The sequence below is a fragment of the Aotus nancymaae genome, unplaced genomic scaffold (genome assembly GCF_030222135.1).
Source record: "Aotus nancymaae isolate 86718 unplaced genomic scaffold, 86718_ANA_hifiasm-v0.15.2.pri h1tg000002l, whole genome shotgun sequence".
Classification (NCBI taxonomy): Eukaryota; Metazoa; Chordata; class Mammalia; order Primates; family Aotidae; genus Aotus; species Aotus nancymaae.
The window spans coordinates 50,247,961-50,267,861 of NW_026988413.1; the positions used below are offsets into that span (position 1 = coordinate 50,247,961).

The 19,901-nt window shown below is 41.5% G+C and overlaps 2 protein-coding genes and 1 non-coding gene across 5 annotated transcripts in view; all 3 read left to right on the forward strand.

The window, feature by feature from the left end:
• Nucleotides 1-6,749, forward strand: part of LAMB4 (laminin subunit beta 4) — a 116,476-nt gene extending 109,727 nt beyond the window's left edge. For all 3 annotated transcript variants that reach the window (XM_064364296.1, XM_064364280.1, XM_064364299.1), the window contains 2 exons: nucleotides 1,360-1,513; nucleotides 6,061-6,749. In XM_064364296.1, coding sequence (XP_064220366.1) covers nucleotides 1,360-1,513; nucleotides 6,061-6,200 — 294 coding nt within the window. In that variant the 3' untranslated portion in view covers nucleotides 6,201-6,749. The remainder of the gene's footprint in view (nucleotides 1-1,359; nucleotides 1,514-6,060) is intronic.
• A 1,645-nt stretch (nucleotides 6,750-8,394) lies between these two features.
• On the forward strand, nucleotides 8,395-8,499 carry LOC135274279 (U6 spliceosomal RNA). Its single transcript, XR_010342121.1, has one exon. It is a non-coding gene; the product is annotated as a U6 spliceosomal RNA (small nuclear RNA).
• Nucleotides 8,500-8,918: 419 nt separating this feature from the next.
• LOC110568787 (protein CEBPZOS) lies at nucleotides 8,919-9,134 on the forward strand. The gene has a single exon (XM_021673263.2). It carries the CDS (start codon nucleotides 8,919-8,921, stop codon nucleotides 9,132-9,134), a length of 216 nt encoding a protein of 71 aa, XP_021528938.2.
• The last annotated feature ends 10,767 nt before the right edge of the window (nucleotides 9,135-19,901 follow it).

Sequence of the window (19,901 nt, forward strand, 5' to 3'; positions counted from 1 at the left end):
TACTCTTAGTGGTATCCTGGTCAAACAGTCGATAAATCAAATTTGCCCTGAACTTCCAAACTTTCACAATTTATGTTGTTTGCCTGTATTGTATTTTCTCTCTATTCTCATTCAGTCACACAACATATAAAGAAAACAATAAGTGAAAGTCATCTGCGAAAGAGAATAGATCGAGTTACAAAAAATCAGAATGAGTTAATTAAACAGTTGTGGAAAGTGGCCCATTAATTTAGGTTGCTGAAAGAACCTATCAACTCATTTTCCTAGCAAGAAATCTTTGGTTGGTTGCATTAATATAGTTGCCTAACCAAAAGAAAAATGTTAGTGTTTTTACAATTGATCTCTTCTCCTGCTTTTAAGTCCTAATTTGCTGGGTAAATTTTCCACTGACAGGAATTGGGAACGTTTTCTATGGAACAGAGATTAAGAAAGGTACTTTCTACTCACCCTGTTCCCACTTCCATTTCATTTCTGGCTCTGGCCTTTATTCATCGACTTAAGCTTCTAGGTTGTCAACACACAAGCTAACACAAAGATTTCCATTCTCTTTCCAAGGGAGCTCTCCATACTAACACTTCTCCTTCCCCTCCTGCCTCCCTTCTGACCTCATTTCTCTCTCACCTTTTTGCCAACCAAATAACATAACCTTGCTGTTTCTAAATCTTCATCACTCACTCTGTCTTTCATTGTACATGTACAACTGATCAACCAAACTGAACCAAAGATTTGTCAAGGATGGGACTGGGTCATTTCTGTCTTCTGTATCTCATCTCAACGTAGTGCAGGGCAAACAGTTGGTGCCTCAGAAATAGTTGCAATAACTGCTGGACGTGGTGGTTCATGCCTGTAATCTCAGCACTTTGGGAGGCCGAGACAGGCAGATCATGAGGTCAAGAGATCGAGACTATCCTAGCTTACATGATGAAACCCCATCTCTACGAAAAATACAAAAAATTAGGTGAGCGTGATGGCATGCACCTGTAATCCTAGCTACTTGGGAGGCTGAGGCAGGAGAATCACTTGAAACTGGGAGGCTGAGATTGCAATGAGCAGAGATCACGCCACTGCACTCCAGCCTGGTGACAGAGCAAGACTCTGTCTCAAAAAAAAAAAAAAAATGCAGTAACAATTGGTATTTTGAAAAAATAAGATTTATTTTTAATTGAAGCTGAGTTTTTTTCAACATGAAAAAAGAAACATGCAAACAAAACTGCTGGAAATATCAGAGTGACTCAAGCGTATTGACTGGAGTAAGGTTTCCTCTGTATTCCTTCCATGAATGGTATTAGGAGAATCATCATGCATATATGAACATGCTTTATACGTATTTTCTCATGATGGGATTGTTGCTTGTTACAGGAGTTTGTTGAGCTGAAAAAACAATATGCTGTTCTTCAACGTAAGACAAGCACTCCAGGACTAACAAAGGAAACATTAGGAAAAGTTAAACAGCTAAAAGATGCTGCAGAAAAACTGGCTGGAGATACAGAGGACAAGATAAGAAGAATAACAGGTATCTGTTCTTTTTTCCATCCTGCCAATGTGATACCATCATGGTACTCTACCTTCCTGGTAGAATTTATACCAATGTCAGTTTACAGTTTTATCACATGGATCCACTGAGGAGAGATGAGTAGAAATTGGTCTTGTGTTTTGGGGACTGTGGAGTAACAAGCCACTTGCATGGATTTGCCTAGAAAGGTCAGTGAGCATCTGCCTTGCATTAGTCAAAACAAACTGAGATTTCCTTTGGTCACCTTGAAATGCCCTTTTTTGGCTGAGCACCATGGCTCACGCCTGTAATCCCAGCACTTTGGGAGGCCAAGGCAGGTGGATCACCTGAGGTCAAGAGTTTGAGACCAGCCTGGCCAACATGGAGAACCTCTGTCTCTACTAAAAATACAAAAATTAGCTGGGCATTGTGGCAGGCACCTGTGGTCCAAGCTACTTGGGAGACTGAGGCAAGAGAATTGCTTGAACCTAGGAGGCAGAGGTTGCAATGAGCTGAGATCATGCCACTGCACTCCAGCCTGGGTGACAGAGCGAGATTCCATCTCAAAAAAAAAAAAGAGAGAGAGAGAGAGAGAGAAATGCCCTTTTTTCCTAACTCTCTTGTCATTGGGGGTGAGATGTCTGAAAACATTTTGCTTGTCACTCTAGAAGGTACTACTAGCATGCAGTGGGTGGAAGCCAGGGATGTTGCTACACATCTCGCAATGCATGAGACTGCCTAAATAAACAACTATCCTGCCCAAAGTGTCAATAGTGCTGAGATTGAGAAACCCTGTTCTAACCTATGTTGTTTATTTTTCCTCTCATGAAAATAACTCTCCAAAAGAGTCAATATGATCTAGATAGACTCTAGGGCACTAGGTCATCTAGCATGTATCTTTGGATAGCAACCCAGAAAGAATCATATTCTGGACAAGGATTTTGATTAAAATGGACATTCTTATGCACACAAAGTGTTGTAAACATAGAATACAGGCTGGGTGTGGTGGCTCACGCCTGTAATTACAACACTTTGGGAGACTGAGGCAGTGGGACTGCTTGATGCCAGGAGTTTGAGACCAGCCTGGCCAACATGGCAAAACTCCATCTCTAAAAATGCAAAAATTAGCCAGGTTGGTGGCACATGCCAGTAATCCCAGCTACTGAGGCAGGAGAATCACTTGAACCCAGGAGTGGGAGGTTGCAGTGAGCCAAAATCATGCCACTGCAATCCAGCCTGGGCAACAGAAAGAGACTCTGTCTCAAAAACAAAACAAAAAACATAGAATATGTACAATCAGAAAGCTAATCAGAATCTTTTTTTTTTTTTTTACACAATTGATATTCATGATTTTTGGGGGCAATCATCATGTCCTTAACTATCTGTAAACCATCAAGAAATAACAGATGATGAGTGTATAGTTTTACCATTGGTTGTATTTATTATCTTCCAAAACTTTAAAACTAGGAGCGTAAGTAACTCTCAAAATATTAGAGTAACCAAAACTCCTCACTTATAAATGGGGTTTTTTGTTTTTATTATCAAACGAGTCTTTGGCCTTACAACCACTTATGTCATCACTATGACATGAGAAAACTGAAAATGGAAGATTAGTACAGACCAAAGTCAGGACAAATACATACCAAACTGCTAACATTAGTTATCTCTAGGGAGGCAGGGGAGTGAAAAAGAAACCACTGCTTCTTGCACTTATATAATTGTTTTAAAAGCAGCAGGCTTATGGGTAATTTTTTTTTTCATTTTTATGTATTTTCTTTAAAATTTTTAAAAGAAAATACTACAAAAGATTCAGAAAAACAGATTTTTTTAACCTTACATTCCATAGACAATACCACAAAAGTCAGTTTCTAATATCCTAGAACTTGGTCCTTACTACAGGAGCAAAAACATGGGGAGAATATTTCTGTCCTGTGTTTTTATGTCAGAGTCCAAATTGTTTCCACTAATCCCCATTGACTACAACTTTTGTAGTTCTTGAAATTAGATTGGAAGAGAAGTTTAGGTCAGAGGACTTCTCAGAGAGGTCTAAAATAAAGCATTCTGCAGTCCTTTCCCTTTTCCCTTTGAGGTTGTTTTCAGAACTCAGCAAGATAGAAAAATGAGACATTGATTGGGCTGTCTTCCCCATGCTGCCACTTGAGAAGGGGTGGAACCACAAGGCTGTGCCTGTTCCCCTCTGTTAGGAAGAGAAGCCCCTGGATCCCAGTATGAAGCCCTTGGCAGCAACAGCGTTGTGAGAGTGGGGAATGGACTCCAGCCTGCAGCCAGGGTCCCTCCACAGAACTTGGTGTCACTCGGGGTACCAGCAGGAAACAGAAAGCATACTTGGGCATAGTTTTGGATTAAGTATTTAGAAGTGGAGTTGTCTCTGTTATTTATTCACTGCATAATAAACTACCCCAGAATGTAATGGCTTAAAATAATCACCATTTCTTACTTTTCTGTGGGTTGCCTGGATGGGTCTTCAGCAGGTGTCACTTGGGTTTCTCAAGCAGCTGCATGTGGCTGGTGGCCTGCTAGGGACCAGGTGTAGCTGAGATGCTGGCACTCTGGCTACATGGTCTGTTATGCCAGGCTGCTTTACAGCATGGTTGTTTCAAGGCACCACAAGAGTGACAAGAGAGGATGAAAGTTTCTTGAGGTCTTGCAACATCAGTTCTTCCGCTTTGTATTGGTTAAAACAACTTACAAATGCAGCCCAGGTTTGGGGACATGGGGATAGGAACAGGGTAAGTAGATTCTACTTGTTGATGGGAAGAACTACAAAGAATGCACAAGAATGAAGGGAACCCACTGAGGGTGTGGAGGTACTCGGTGATCAACAGCAGTGAGAAGCCACTAGCCTCCCTACACCTGAAGGGGCCACGGAAGCAGGAATGTTACCAGAGCCCTTTGAGCACCAGAGTGTTAGGAAAGAGGCCACCCCACCGGAGCCTGGCACTGAGGGATGGAAGAACTGCCCACACCTCCGTGCTGAACTGGGATGGAGACTGCTCACCCTCCCATCCTCTGACCACTTGTCAGCACTGTCCATTGGCCATATGTGAATGAAAGCCAGAGGTCAAAGGAGCCAAGTGATGTCATCCAGGAAGGCTAGCTTTCCAGAACACAGACGAGGATGGTGAATGGGTCTGGTGTAACCAGCTCAATCATAGTCACTTCCCTGGTAGAAACAGAGGCCTTTATTTTTCCTTTAGTCCAAATATGCTTTCAATGTTGAATCCCCTTTTCAATCCCAAATGACCTATACTTGAAAGTTTCTAGTCACAGAACACTCACCACCTTCCACAGCAGCTCTTTCATCTTTGAGCAGCCATGACTCCTAGAGAGTTTTTTATATTCAGACGAAATTCTTCCTTCATGGAGCTTCACCTGCCAGTTTCCATTTTATTTCCTCAGGATGACAGAGAACACATTTACTCTGCTTTCCTAGATTGGCCCATCACATACTTGGAAACAGCCATGGCACATATGCTGAATCTGCCTTCCTCATGTGAAACATCGCCAGTTAATTCAGTGTTTGTTTACTGGACAATTTCAAGTATCTTCAGCAATCTGATTCTTTTTTATAAACACATCTTAGTTTGACAATTATCGTATCCAGGTGTGATCTGACCAACTGAAGTGAGACATTTACCTTCCCGCTTCTAGAAGTTTTGCAGAAACTCTGTCAGAGTTTCTTTACAAAATGCTGCCTCACATTGTTAACTGTAGCTCTCTATGCCTCTTCTATCCCCTAATAAGGGCTATTTGTTAAGGTTTACAAGAATTTCAAGACATTTGTTGAATGAAGAATAAATGGATGGATGGATGGATGGATGGATAGATAGATCAGTGGATGGATCAATGGATAATGAATCAATGGATGGTCGATGGATCAATAGATTGATGGATGGATAGGAGTGAAGCCAAGAAAGGCATCACTTAGCTGTTACTGTTCAGGGACTTCAGTATCAGCAGGGAAGAAGAATGAACACATGAAAAGTCAGTCTTTTTTCTGAAAGACTGGAAAACACTAAAGTAAACAACATATTTAAAAATGAAGCTATTAGCTAGGCATGGTGGTGGGCACCTGTAGTCCCACCTACTCGAGAGGCTGAGGCAAGAGAATCGCTGGAACCTGGGAGGCGGAGGTTACCGTGAGCCGAGATCACGCCACTGCACTCCAGCCTGGGAGACAGACTGAGACTCTATCTAAAAAAAAAAAAAAAAAACTAAAAAGAACAAACCTTTGGAAATATACCACTTCAGCAAATCCCATCAAGGATGTTATCTGTCTTTCATTTCTAATGAATTCTAGCCAACTACAGCCCTCATTGATAAATGCCTTTGGATATAAAAGTTTTTAGACAAAATGTCAGTTTGCTGTAATTTATGTGAAAGCCTTGAGAAGCCTGATGTAAATAGATGTTTTATCCATTGAATCAAAACAGAAAATGAAATATATCTTTGAGAGACACACAAATCCCTGTATTTGGTATAATGTGGATATCCAGGAGGAATCTGTCAAATGGAAATATATCCGTTCTTTCATTTTCTTCTTTCAGATTTAGAAAGGAAAATCCAAGATTTGAATCTAAGTAGACAAGCAAAATCTGATCAACTGAGAATATTGGAAGATCAAGTTGTTGCCATTAAAAACGAAATTGTTGAACAAGAAAAAAAATACGCCACGTGCTATAGCTAGGCAGCGTTAAAGTGCAAAAGCTTGTGCCTTTGTTTCTGGTTCCTGGTGCCCAAGCCCATAGAGCTCTGTTGAACTTGTGAAATACTGACAGTCTTCTACCTTCTTCCCTATACCCTGTCCTTATTATGTATCTGCTCAGTGTGGCTGGAGGTTGAAATGCCACCAGGAAAACGCCACTTCATAATAGAAAGGGGAAAGTAATGAGATGGACTCTGGTTTCAGAAACCTTTCCTCTTGCCTTCCTTTTCCTTTCCTAACTTAAAAATAACAGGTTCCAGATAACAAGTAGAAATTTAAATAAGTACTCTACTTACTGATAATCATTTCAGTCAAATAAACCTAAACATTAAATAAATGTCTCCAATACTAAGATGGAATACATATGGATGGCATGTACTAGATTGTCTTATACTTTATGTTGATTTGGATTTACTTTTATTTGTAAAATTATTCTTTTCTGAATAAACTGCATACAATTCAAAATGTAACTTGCCTTTATACTCACTTTCCTACACACTCATTCTCTCAACCAGGGGATTCTGTTTTCCCCAAATGGCACTGGAACGATATTCAAAAAGATAAATATTGAGCTACTTCTCCTCATCATTTATCAGTGGACATTTTTGCTGTAAAATGTGTTATTTTTAAAAGACTAGCAATCATGTTCTTATTGTTTAGTATAAAAGATCAGATTGTCTCATTTCAAAATGAGTCTGATTTCTTGCTTTTTTTGCATGTATGATTTATAATAGAGAAAATTGCTTCTGTTTGTGAAAGCTATCCTTCAGAAAGATTATTTTAAGGGAGTTTAGCTTCACATTTTTGAATAAAAAATAATATATATCAACATTGATATATGAAAAATGAAGATCTGCTGGAGCATTTCTATTAAGGACTGACTCATAAAAAATGGATTTGAGGCTGGGCATGGTAGCTCACACCTGTAATCCCAGCACTTTGGGAGGCTGAGGCAGGCAGATCACCTAAGGTCGAGAGTTTGAGACCAGCCTGACCAACATGGAGAAACCCCATCTCTACTAAAAATACAAAATTAGCCAGGTGTGATAGCACATGCCTGTAATCCCAACTACTCAGGAGGCTGAGGTAGGAGAATGGCTTGAATCCAGGAGGCGGAGGTTGTAGTGAGCTGAGATCTGCACTCCTGCCTGGGCAACACGAGCAAAACTTGGTCTCAAAAAAAAAAAAAAAGGATCTAAAGCCAGGCATGGTGGCTCATGCCTATAATCCCAGCACTTTGGGATGCCAAGGAAGGCGAATCATCTGCAGTCAGGAGTTCGAGAGCAGCCTGGCCAACCTGGTGAAACCTTGTCTCTACTAAAAATACAAAAAATTAGCCAGGCATGCTGGTACACGCCTGTAATCCCAGCTACTCGGAGGCTGAGGCAGAAGAATAGCTTAAATCCAGGAAGAAAAGGTTGCAGTGAGCCGAGATCAGGCCACTGCATTCTAGCCTGGGTAACAGAGCAAGACTCTGTCTCAAATGAATGAATGAATGAATGATTTAAAAATTCAACAAAAAGGCTTTAGAAGTATACATAAATATAAAAATTCTTAACTTGTAGGCTGTTAAAGAAAATTGCAGAATCAATTTCCCTGGAGATCCTGAAGAATAGAAAGAAACTTTTCTAAAAGAAGGACCACCCCAGAAAGTGCTCTTGAAGTATATAATTACAATGGTCCACATATCCAGCATTGAGACTTTTGCAAACCTCCACCAATTAATGGTGCATAAAATAACCCAGAGTCTAAAAATATAGCTGTCACCAAGTCTACATTCTTTTCTCCATCGTGGAGGGTGGAACACACTCCAGCTTTCCCATCAGGATACTGACTTTCAACTTAGTACAAACAATAGACAATTTTACAAGCATGGTTTCTTTGTTTGCAATAGCAACATTCAATTGTTCTTCCTTTTCAGTGATCAGAGACTATACAAGTAACAGGCCAGCGGGTGTGGGAATGGTTAAAGAGAAAATAGTTTCTATTTGCTGACTGGGAGAACTAGCCATTGAGTTCTAAAGAAGCAGAAAAATCCCCAGCTGCTAAAAAAGCACACTTATCTAGGGAATCAAGTGAAAAGGCAAGATAAACTCATCACCTAAGGAGGTCCCTGGGCATTGCAGCTTGATGATGGTAGGAAGTATGTGATATACCCTGCAAATTCTGCAGTTATGTGCTCACTTCCGCAGCACATATACTAAAATTGGAACGATACAGAGAAGATTAGCATGGCCCCTGTGCAAGGATGATGCAAATTCGTGAAGCGTTCCATTTAAAAAAAAAAAAAATTTTTTTTTAATTAAAATTTTTAAAAAAGATTGCAGTTATATATGGTTGTGCTTTCTAAATGTTAGCGTTTTAAATAATAAGCTTTAATTATCAAAAAATATACATATGTGAAAAACCTCATTCCTCAGTAATGTCAGATAAATCATTCTAACTTCTATTACTTGCTGTATCAGTTGTTCAAGATGTGACCAATGCAAGATTCAGTGAAACAGTATCTCTTTACATTGTAAAGTATTAACAATTTGTCGGTGTGTATCAAGATCTATCATAAAACTCAGTAATTCCACTGTGGAACCTGTGTGTTAAGAAAATAGTCTCAAAGATGGAGGAAAAAGCTTTGTGGCTAATTCACTGAAACACACCTTATATTAAAAATGCAAAGGCACTCCCCCTTACAAGTGTCTCAGGATGGCCCGTACTCTGGAACCGCTAGCAAAGAATATCTTTAAAGGAATTTTGGTAGTCGCACTTGTAGGCATTTTTGGAGCATATTTTTGGTTTAACAAGATGCACACAAGCCAAGATTTCAGGCAAACAATGAGCAAGAAATTTCCCTTCATCTTGGAAGTTTATTACAAATCCACTGAGCAGTCTGGAATGTATGGAATCAGAGAGCTAGATTAAAAAAACATGGTTGGACAGCAAAAATGAGATATATGGCTACTGACCGAAATTTCCCAGAAGGGAAATAACATAGTATCAAGCAAGAGTAGAATTATCAAGATGACATGTATGAGTTTTGAAATATTTAAGACAAAATATAAAATTTAATTCAGCAGTCTTATTCCTTGGATTGTAAAGAAATTGAAAGTATGTTTATTATGCTATAAATGAAGTTCTGTTTATAACACTGAAAATAGAGTTTCTCCTTTAAAAGAAAATGCAAAAAAGCTAAGTAACTAACAATAAACTAATTAAGCATTAAGATTTCACCAGTCTGAGTTCTTGGATGCAAACACTGAAAACCAGCAGTAGCTTATTAAGCAGAAAAGGAATGTATTCAAAGGATATCTGACAGTATACAAAAAGAAATGGCTGGAGAAAATGTAACTAAGGACAACTATGCATCTGGCAGTATTCCCAAGACCACACCTCAGTACACTCAGGTTAAGAGGCCAATGCTGACCTCCCTGGACACTCTCCACCATCCCAGTGACTTGCAACTGTCTCTGCATCTTGAGTGACTCTCTCACTACTCAGCATCCCTGGGAGAAGGGATGGGCCGGGCCTCTTCATATGCCCTGGGTGCCATATTGAATAAGTAGAGAGAATATCTGCTTCTTTTGACTTTGGTAGTAGAAGGGGAATTTTTCCTCCACCTGTCTTTGGAATCCTCCAAGAGAGGAAGGATTTTGATGCCAGGCATCAAAAAATTATAAATTTCTATTACCTTTAATCAATATTAATGAAGTCCATCTCTTTGACTTCCAAATATCATAATACATTTTTTCATCCCATTTTCCCTTCTAAAGCAAAAATAAATGCTTCCATCAAACAAAATGTAGCACTCAGCCAAGTGAAAGCACACCCACATTTTCTTCAACAGAAACCAACCCACAGGCTCATCACTTACCGAGTGCATCCAGCTGAAACCTTGGCCTCTAGCTGAGGTCCACTTCTGCACTTCAGCTAACAATTCTATCTGGAAATACTACAACTTATAATCAAAATTGTAAAGTTAACCACCAACAAACACCAAATATAGACTACTGAGGGAAGAGAGGGAGATAAAAAGGAAATAAATATATTTGATAATGAAAAATATAAATACACACAAATCATAGCATATTGAGAAACACAGACTGAGGACATAGACTTTGTAACTACTCAGGAGGATATTGCTGGGATTTAAGACCTGCGTTCTTTACTGCTCCTTCCATGGTCCCTCTGATCCCAGTCACATCCCTCCCTGTTGACACTGCAAACCAGCAGCTCTGTTTTTCTTTAACAGTCAGGATCAATTACACCAGCCAAAATTATACACCCCCTTTTTTGAATGTTTATCCTTTAGTGAAGAGCTTGAAATATCTGGGTATTGGTACATATTCTAATTCAATGGTATACCATTATATCATTGAGTAAAAAGGTACTTCTGGCTGGGTGTGGTGGCTCACCCCTGTAACCCCAGTACTTTAGGAGGCTGAGGCGGGCAGATCACCAGGTCAGGAGTTTGAGACCAGTCTGGCCAACATGGTGAAACCCCATCTCTACTAAAGATACCAAAAAAGTTAGCTGGGCATGGTGGTACATGCTTGTAATGCCAGCTACTCAGGAGGCTGAGGCAGGAGAAGCGCTTGAACCCGGGAGGCAGAGGTTGCAGCGAGCCGAGATCGTGCCATTGCACTCCAGCCTGGGCGACAGGGCGAGACTCTGTCTCAAAGAAAAACAAAACACACACTTCATTAGAGACCAGAGACCAAAGTCACAGGTACAAGAAGGAACCTTTTGCTTGTGAGTCTTTCAGATATCATTGTGATCAGTGTCATGTATTTCCACTCTTGGTTTCAGATCTGTGTGTTCTGCCTACAGGAGGCTGCATCGGCTTTCATTGTGGAAGGCACAGTTCTGCCTCCCACCTAAGAGGATTTAATGTGAGGAGCCAAAATAAATAAATAAAAAGGATTAAATAAAGGATGCAAAGAGCCTATAGTCAACTGATAATATGATTAGAAGATGCATTTTAATTTCTCATATGAAATATTTATATGCAACAACATGCATACATTTTTTTTTTTTTTTGAGATGGAGTCTTCCTCTGTCACCAAGGCTGGAGTGCAGTGGCACGATCTCGGCTCACTGGAACCTCTGCCTCCTGGGTTCAAGCAATTCTCCTGCCTCAGCCTCCCGAGTAGCTGGGCATGTACCACCACACTCAGCTAATTTTGTATTTTTAGTAAAGTGGGGGTTTCACCATGTTGGCCAGGCTGGCCTTGAACTCCTGATCTCATCATCTACCTGCCTCGGCCTCCCAAAGTGCTGGGATTACAGGTGTGGGCTACTGCACCCAGCCCATGCATACTTTTTTATTTTATTTTATTTTTCTTTTGAGACAGGCTCTCACTCCATCACCCAGACTGGAGTGCAATAGCATGATCATGGCTCACTGCAGACTGGACCTCCCAGTCTTAAACAATTCTCTCATCTCAGCCCTTTAAGCAGCTGGGACTATAGGTGTGTGATTTTTTTCTCTATTTCTCTTATAATTGTTCTAATCATTTTCTTAATTCGAGTTGCCTGAAAACCACATCTCCCCAACACGAGGAGATCTGATAAGTTGTGTGAGGGACCAGCACAGAGGAGTCTAGATGGAATCTGTGTATCTCAAAGTAGGGGATGAATGAGGGGGAGGAGTCAGAGAGCCCAAGTTTAAACCCCAGAGGCCAAGTAGAAGTATTTGGAACCTTGCTGGTCACATCAGAAAATCAATATGAAGGCCGGGCCAGGTGGCTCACGCCTGTAATCCCAGCCCTTTGGGAGGCTGAGGCGGGCGGATCATGAGGTCAAGAGATTGGGACCATCCTAGCCAACATAATTTCACCATGTGGATCCAAGGAAGGCTGAGGCAGGAGAATCCCTTAAACCTGGGAGGCGGAGGTTGCAGTGAGCTGAGATTGCACCACTGCACTTCAGCCTGGGCAACAGAGCAATACTCTGTCTCAAAAAAAAAAAAAAGAAAAGAAAAAAATCAATATGAAGATCAGAAAACAAGTCACCATGAGGTAGCTGGTGGTCCATTAAAGGAAACTGTCCTGTCTCTTCTCCCAGATGAGAAACCAATCCCAGATGAAGGGCAGCTCAGACCCAACAGGTGAAAACAATTAGGCAGAAGCACTGAGGTTGTGCAGTGAAGGGAAGGAAAGCTAAAACAGACCCTGGCAAAAACACGTGAGCCTCGTGAGGCTGAAGTTGGAAATTGCTGTCCGATATCCATTTGGTAATAGGACTTTTCCATGTTTTAACCAGGCACACAGCTGCCTAGTGAGAGAGACTGTATTGCAACCTCCCTTGCAGTTTGATGGGACCATGTGACTAAATTCTGGCCAACAGGAGTGTCAATGTTGTGTGTGACTTCCAGGGCACAATCCTAAAAGGAAGTTGTTTGTCCTTTGTGGTAAAGGCAGAATTATGGTCCCCAAAAGACGCCCACATCCAAATCTCCAGAACCTGTGAATATGTTTTATGAAATGGCAAAGGAAAAGTTGACAGAATTAAGGTCTTAATCAACGGACCTCGAGACAGGGAGAGGCTGCTGAGTTTTCCAGGTGGGCCCAGTGTAATCACAGGGTTCTTAAAAGTGGAAGAGAAGGCAGGAGAGAGTCGGAGAGACAGCGGCACCGGAGGACTCGTCCTGATGTTGCTGGCTTTGAGCAGGGACGAAGGGGCCGAGAGCTGAGGAAGGTAAGTTGACCCTAGAAGCTGGAAAAAGCAAGGAAAGAGATTCTTTCTTAGAGCCCCCTGGAAAGAATACAACTATGCCAACACCTTGATATTAACTCTGAATTGGACTTTTAACCTAAAGAACGATGAGAGAAATTTATGTCATTTAAAGTCACTATGTTTGTGGATATTTGTTACAGCAACAAGAAGAAACAAAATCACCCTCCGTTTGTTTTCCCCCACTTCAGTTGGGTGGGAATACGGTGAGCCAGCAATCCCCATCCAGATGAAGGCAATACTGTGAAACAAGGTGGAAGAAACTTAGGTCCCTGGTTGATTGTACCAGTAAGGGTCCTAGCAGGAAACAGGGACACACCGGGGCAGTTCAATAAGGGGACTATTTCCAAAGATACAGGCAGGGTGGATGAAAGCCAGAAAGGCTTTTCATAGCATCCCAGAGCCAGCACCAGACAGGGGACATCTCCACCCTCGGTTTGAGGGAAAAAGTGAGAGGGTGAACTGAACATTGAAGACAGACTGTGTAGGAGGGCCTCTTTTTTGTTTGTTTTTGTTTTTTGAGACGGAGTCTTGGAGTCTTACTCTGTCGCCGGGCTGGAGTTCAGTGACACGATCTCATGTCAACCACAACCTCCGCCTCCTGGATTCAAGTGATTCTCCTGCCACAGCCACCTGAAGAGCTGGGACTATAGGCATGAGCCACCATGTCCGGCTAACTTTTTGTGTTTTTAGTAGAGAGAGACAGCATTTCACCAGGTTAGCCAGGATGGTCTCCATCTCCTGACCTCGTGGTCCGCCCGCCTCAACCTCCCGAAGTGCTGGGATTACAGGCATGAGCCACTGCACCCAGCCAGGAGGGCCTCTTAACAGGAGCTGTGATCTTCGAACAGAGGATGCAACCAGCCATGACAACCCTGCAGAGGACATTGGGGCATGGACACCCTAATGTCCTTTCCTTCCTGTTCAGTCTCTTACTCGTGGCTCCCATTGGCTAAACCAAGGGCCTGGGGTGATGTTCCCATGTAGATCAGCCTCCATAGGCACAGAGAAGGGGGCACATAGATGTGGAGAGGTGCAATACCCTTGTGGATTAAAACTGCATGTGTCTGACTCCTTTGGACTAATAACCAGCTTAAACTTGCACGTAAAGAAAAGCACGCCTCTCCTTAGGTGCCTATGACTTTGGCCTCTGTTACAGCAGCTGAACCAGCGTCCTCATTAGTATTTTTGTGGGTACGCCAACTCCTAGACAAACTGCTAAAACTGTCATTTATGCTCTGCTGCATGGGGACAGTGGACCAAGGATCAGGTGATAAATGAGAAGAGCATGGTTTGTCCCCTGCATGACCTTAGGCGATTCACAACCTGCCTGAATTTCATGTCCTCGTTTCCTTCAGCTGTAAAATGCTAATAAATATACCTGGTCTCCCTCCTAGGGTTACAGAGTTAATTCCCAAGAAAGAGCTTTGAGAAGAGTGGGATATTACAGGAATCCTTCAAGACACCACTATGATTACACTGTGTAAGTTACACCTGCATTTTTCTAAACCATCGCGCGAATGGTCCTGTCTACTTTCAAATGGTTCTCTCTCCCAAACCTAACCTTTTCCTAAAGCTCTAGGGCTCCTTCTCTAGCCTCACTCAAAGCCTTTTCCCTGAAGTTCTCCCTTGTGCTGTCACTTGGCTCATAGACCTTATCTAACCAGATAGCAAGTTTTATGAGGACTCACATTTGCACTTTAGAGAATGTAGCAGTGTGGAGCACTCTAAATAAATACTTGTTTACTTTACATTTTATTTCCATAAATTGACTCCAAATTGGCACAAGTCAGGCAGTCCTTAGGCCATCACTGGATTAAAATGTTTTCAACTGTAATATGAAACCAGTTTGCCATATGGCTCAGCCGCTCTGAAAATGTAATTGAGAACAATTTAAATCTTTACCTCAATATTTAGAGAGAAAATGTCACATGGGAATGGAATAATGCATAAGACAAAAATCCTTTTCCCATCTCTCCCAAACTCAATAACTAACACACCCAATAGTCGCTATTATAAATCCTCACATGCCTTTTGAAGCTCTTCCCCACTTAGGCCTGGCGCGGTGGCTCACGCCTGTAATCCCAGCACTTTGGGAGCTGAGGCGGGCAGACCACCTGAGGTCAGGAGTTCGAGACCAGCCTGGCCAACAGGACAAAGCCCAGTCTCTGCTAAAAATACAAAAATTAGCCGGGCATGTGGTGCACCTATAATCCCAGCTACTCAGGAGGCTGAGGCATGAGAATCACTTGAACCTGGGAGGCAGAGGTTGCAGTGAGCTGAGATCGAGCCACTGCACTCCAGCCTGGGTGACAGACTCCATCTCAAAAATAAAAGGGGGGTGCCGGGCATGGTGACTCAAGCCTGTAATCCCAGCACTTTGGGAGGCTGAGGCAGGCAGATCACTTGAGGTCAAGAGTTCAAGACCATCCTGACCAAATGTAGTAAAACCCATCTCTACTAAAAATACAAAAACTAGGCAGGTATGGTGGCACACGCCTGTAATCTCAGCTACTCAGGAGGCTGAGGCAGGAGAATCTCTTGAACCCAGGAGGCAGAGATTGCAGTGAGCTGAGATCACACCACCACACTCCAGCCTAGGCAACAAGAGCGAAACTCCATCTCAAAAAATAAAAAACACTTGTTTTCAGTTGCTTTATGCTTCTAACCAACGTTCTTTCCCAGCCCTGATTCTGGTGCATTAGAGCAATGAAGAATTTGAGAGCTCTGGTGACCGCAGGTCTCTCAGGCCTTCTTCATTATAAGCTTTAAGGCTTCTGGCAGCAGAGCTATCTTCTTACAGTTTACCAGAAGACAGTCCTCTGTCTTGTTCTTTCACCTTTTCTGCCCTCCACCCTCTGTTTCTTCTCTCCCCTTGGAAGAGAGCAAGACAAAAAGCAATTTCTTTTTTCCTCTTGCAACATAAAACAGCCTAGGTAGGATTTCTCTTAACACCTGCTCATCCATCAGCACCTAGCTTTTCTCTTCTGAAGAACTTGAACCTACATATAATCTTCGTCTTTACTCATTACATGTTAAAAGTGGCCACTCTGGAAGGTTTCGCCCTCCCTAACAACCTGCCTCTGATTCAACCTGCCAGCTGAACAAGCTTTCAGTGACACAAAGCAAGCTTGCCACAACACGTATTACACACATTGAATCAGAACGTACAGAGTTTTTGAGCAGAGATACAGTGTTTTCTTCATATTCCCATAAATTCTGTGACTCTAAAGTGAAGTGTCTAAGATTCGTAGCAGTATCTGACATAGTTCCACACACAACCATGGTTCGCTTTGATGGCGAACACCAAAACTAGGAGGCAGGAGGTTGGGGGTTGGCTGCATTTTATCTCACATTCACTAGGTGGCAACAGATTAAGCGTGCTGTATTTCAGAGTTGTCTCCAGTCATCCCAACATGTCACCAAGAACTAACATCTAATCCTTAGTACTGCTATTTCCTTACAGTGAAGACTTTGAAATATTTAGTCTATAAAACATTCATAGTGAAAAAAAAAACCTTAAAATCTAGTAACTGAAGATACTACCTCTGATGTAGAAAGATATAAAATGACTGTCAGAGGCTGGGCATGATGGCTCACGCCTGTAATCTCAGCACTTTGGGAGGCCGAGGCGGGTGGATCACGAGGTCAAGAGATCAAGACCATCCTGGCCAACATGGTGAAACCCCATCTCTACTAAAAATACAAAAATTTAGCTTGGTGTGGTGGCAGGCACCTGTAATCCCAGCTACTTGGGAAGCTGAGGCAGGAGAATCCCTTGAACCCAGGAGGTGAATGTTGCAGTGAGCTGAGACCACACCACTGCATTCCAGCCTGGTGATACAGCGAGACTCAGTCTCAAACAAAACAAAACAAACAAACAAAATGGCCGTCAGAAAACTACTAGATACAACTGGGTTAATTTTTAGAGACATTGGATGCAGGTATCAACTTTCACATATGATTTTCTCACTCATGTTGCCTCCCATTCAGGAAAGAGGTTTAAAAAATTCCAGAATAGGCCAGGCTCGGTGGGTCATGCCTGTAATCCTAGCACTTTGGGAGGCCAAGGCGGGTAGATCACAAGATCAAGAGATTGAGACCATCCTGGTCAACATGGTGAAACCCCATCTCTACTAATACAAAAAATTAACTGGGCATGGTGGTGCATGCCTGTAATCCCAGCTACTCAGGAGGCTGAGGCAGGAGAATTGCCTGAACCCAGGAGGCGGAGGTTGCAGTGAGCCGAGATCGCACCATTGCACTCCAGCCTGGGTAACAAGAACGAAACTCCGTCTCAAAAAAATAAAAAAAAACAAAAAAACAAAAATTAGACAGGTGTGATGGCATACACCTGTAATCCCAGCTACTTGGGAGGCTGAGGCACAAGATCACCTGAACCCAGGAGATAGAGGTTGCAGTGGGCTGAGATAGTGGCACTGCACTCCAGCCTGGGCAACACAGCAAGACTCTGTCTTAAAAAGAAAAAAAAAAGAAATTCCCTGGTCCTATCCCCTCATTTTCTGAAGAATACTAAGGCTAACTTAGCCAGGGCCACCCAGCTAGTTGGTAGAAATGGCAAGGCAGGTGTGATGGGAAAGTGTACTCATTTTGTTGCACTTTCTTCCAAGACACCTTGCTCTTATAACTGGTCTTAGGCTCTATTAAATGGACCATCAAATATAGTGAATCATTTTCTTAATATGAATAACTGATTTCTTTATGTAAATGACCTAAGTTATAAGTCAAAATTTGAGGCATGTGAAACATTTCACAAGAAGTAATTCTGCTTGAAAGAAAACAAAGGACAAAGCTAGGCCGGGTGCGGTGGCTCACGTCTGTAATCCCAGCACTTTGGGAGGCTGAGGTGGGCAGATCGTGAGGTCAGGAGTTCAAGACCAGCCTGACCAACATGGTGAAAACCCATCTCTACTAAAAATACAAAAATTAGCTGTGCGTGGTGGCATGTGCCTGTAATCCCAGCTACTCATGAGGCTGAGGCAAGAGAATTGCTTGAACCAGGGAGGCAGAGGTTGCAGTGAGCCAAGATTGCACCCTTGCACTCCAGCCTGGGCGACAAGAGTAAGACTCAGTCTCAGAAACAAAGAAAAGGACAAAGCTAACCAAATAGAAATACTTTATCTTTGAAATGTTATTGAATAAAAATATATAATTTTGGGGGAGTAGTACATCTTTTGAGATTAGCCAATTAAGGATATAGCTATTAAACACATTCAATAGGATTGTTTTAAGCGTCTTCAAAACTTCCCATGCTGTTTTTAAAAATAGGACTACATGTAGAAATAACAAATAGGCTAAATTGTAGGTGTTAAGCTTGATGTTATCAAATGTATTTAGTCAACAAAATTTATTTGATTATATAGGAAAACAAAAATAAACTATTAATTACTTGGTTGGAAACGCTAGTTTTATATGATATACAACTAATGTCTAGGACTTTGTAATAACCTAAACAAATCCAGATTACTATATCTGTTAAAGTGAATATCCAATTTAAGTCAAATTTTTCTCTTGAATCTTAGTTTACTGAACCAATTAAAGGTGTTGCCTTACTGCGAACTTTCTAGAAAGGATTAGAAATGAAAGTTAAATAGAGCCTGAAAATTTAACAACCAAACCACTGTTTGAGAATTCCTAAGATTCGTACCATGGGAAGAAGCTCAAAGCTTGGGAAAGCTGTATAAACATTCCATATCTAAAGACAAACACTGGGATCTTTATGACATTCAGGTTTAGCTTTGTGTTAGACACAGTGCATTGTGACTCATCTAGAGAAGACAAAACTTGAATGGAAGAGATCAAGTATTCAGGATTAAAAGAACAACCACTTTTACTTGGAAACAAGGAAGCTAACATTTTACAGATCAATGTAAAGAAGCCAACCTATTTAGATATGACTGATAGGATGTCTTAAATGAGAATTTTTCCTTTTAAAAATCTCAGTTCTAGGCCGGGCGCAGTGGTTCACATCTGTAATCCTGACACTTTGAAAGGCCAAGACTAGTGGACTGCTTGAGTTCAAGACCAGCCTGGCCAACAAGGCGAAACCATGTCTCTACAAAAATGCAAAGATTAGCCAGGCATAGTGGCTCACACCAGTGGTCCCAACTACTCCGGAGGTTGAGGTAAGAGGATCAGTTCAGCCTGGAAGGCAGAGGTTGTAGTGAGCTGAGATCACCCCACTGAACTTCAGGCTTAGTGACAGAGCAAGACTCTGTCTCAAAAAAAAAAAAAAAGATCCCAGTTCTTGTCTTCAGTCCTTCAGACTGCCATCTGTTTTATACAGCAAATATATAGAAATGTCTATACTAAACTTTCTCTTTAAACTGAATTTTCTTTTAACCCACTTTGGGGAACTGAATAATACATAGACAATTTTAAAGATTTAAACATTTGCATAAACATTTATCTGTAAGGGAAAAAAAAAAACCAACTCTCTCAACTCTTAACACAGCTAAACATATTTTGATTAGAACATATGAGCCAAGGAAGTGGCTAACAAAAATTAATCATGGCTACCGTAACACTGCATCCAAACCCAAACAGACCATAACACTTCCTACTCAACTCACACGAACTCCAGTTTCCAGAAAGCACATATATTTTATAGAATATCAGCAAGCTTGATTTATTTTTCACAGTTTTTGCTGGCCAGAAGATAGAGACTTTTTTCTTGGGGATGTGAACATTACCCAGCATAAAAGATCACTACTGAAAATACATTCACAGGAAACTATCTTAATTTTTTTAATTTTACACAGACCTTGGCTGCCTATAACTTTGGAATATTTTATTAGAACAAGGGCTATACATGTTCATTATAGAGAAAAATTATAAAAGAAGAAACAGCTATTTAATATTTTGAGCTATATAAATAATTACTGGGTGGTCCTTTTTTTTGTTGTTGTTGTTGAGACGGAGTTTCGCTCTTGTTAC

What these genes read in the sequence shown, in the direction of transcription:
- LOC110568787 (XM_021673263.2), top strand. Translation starts at nt 8,919, where the DNA reads ATGGCCCGTACTCTGGAACCGCTAGCAAAGAATATCTTTAAAGGAATT.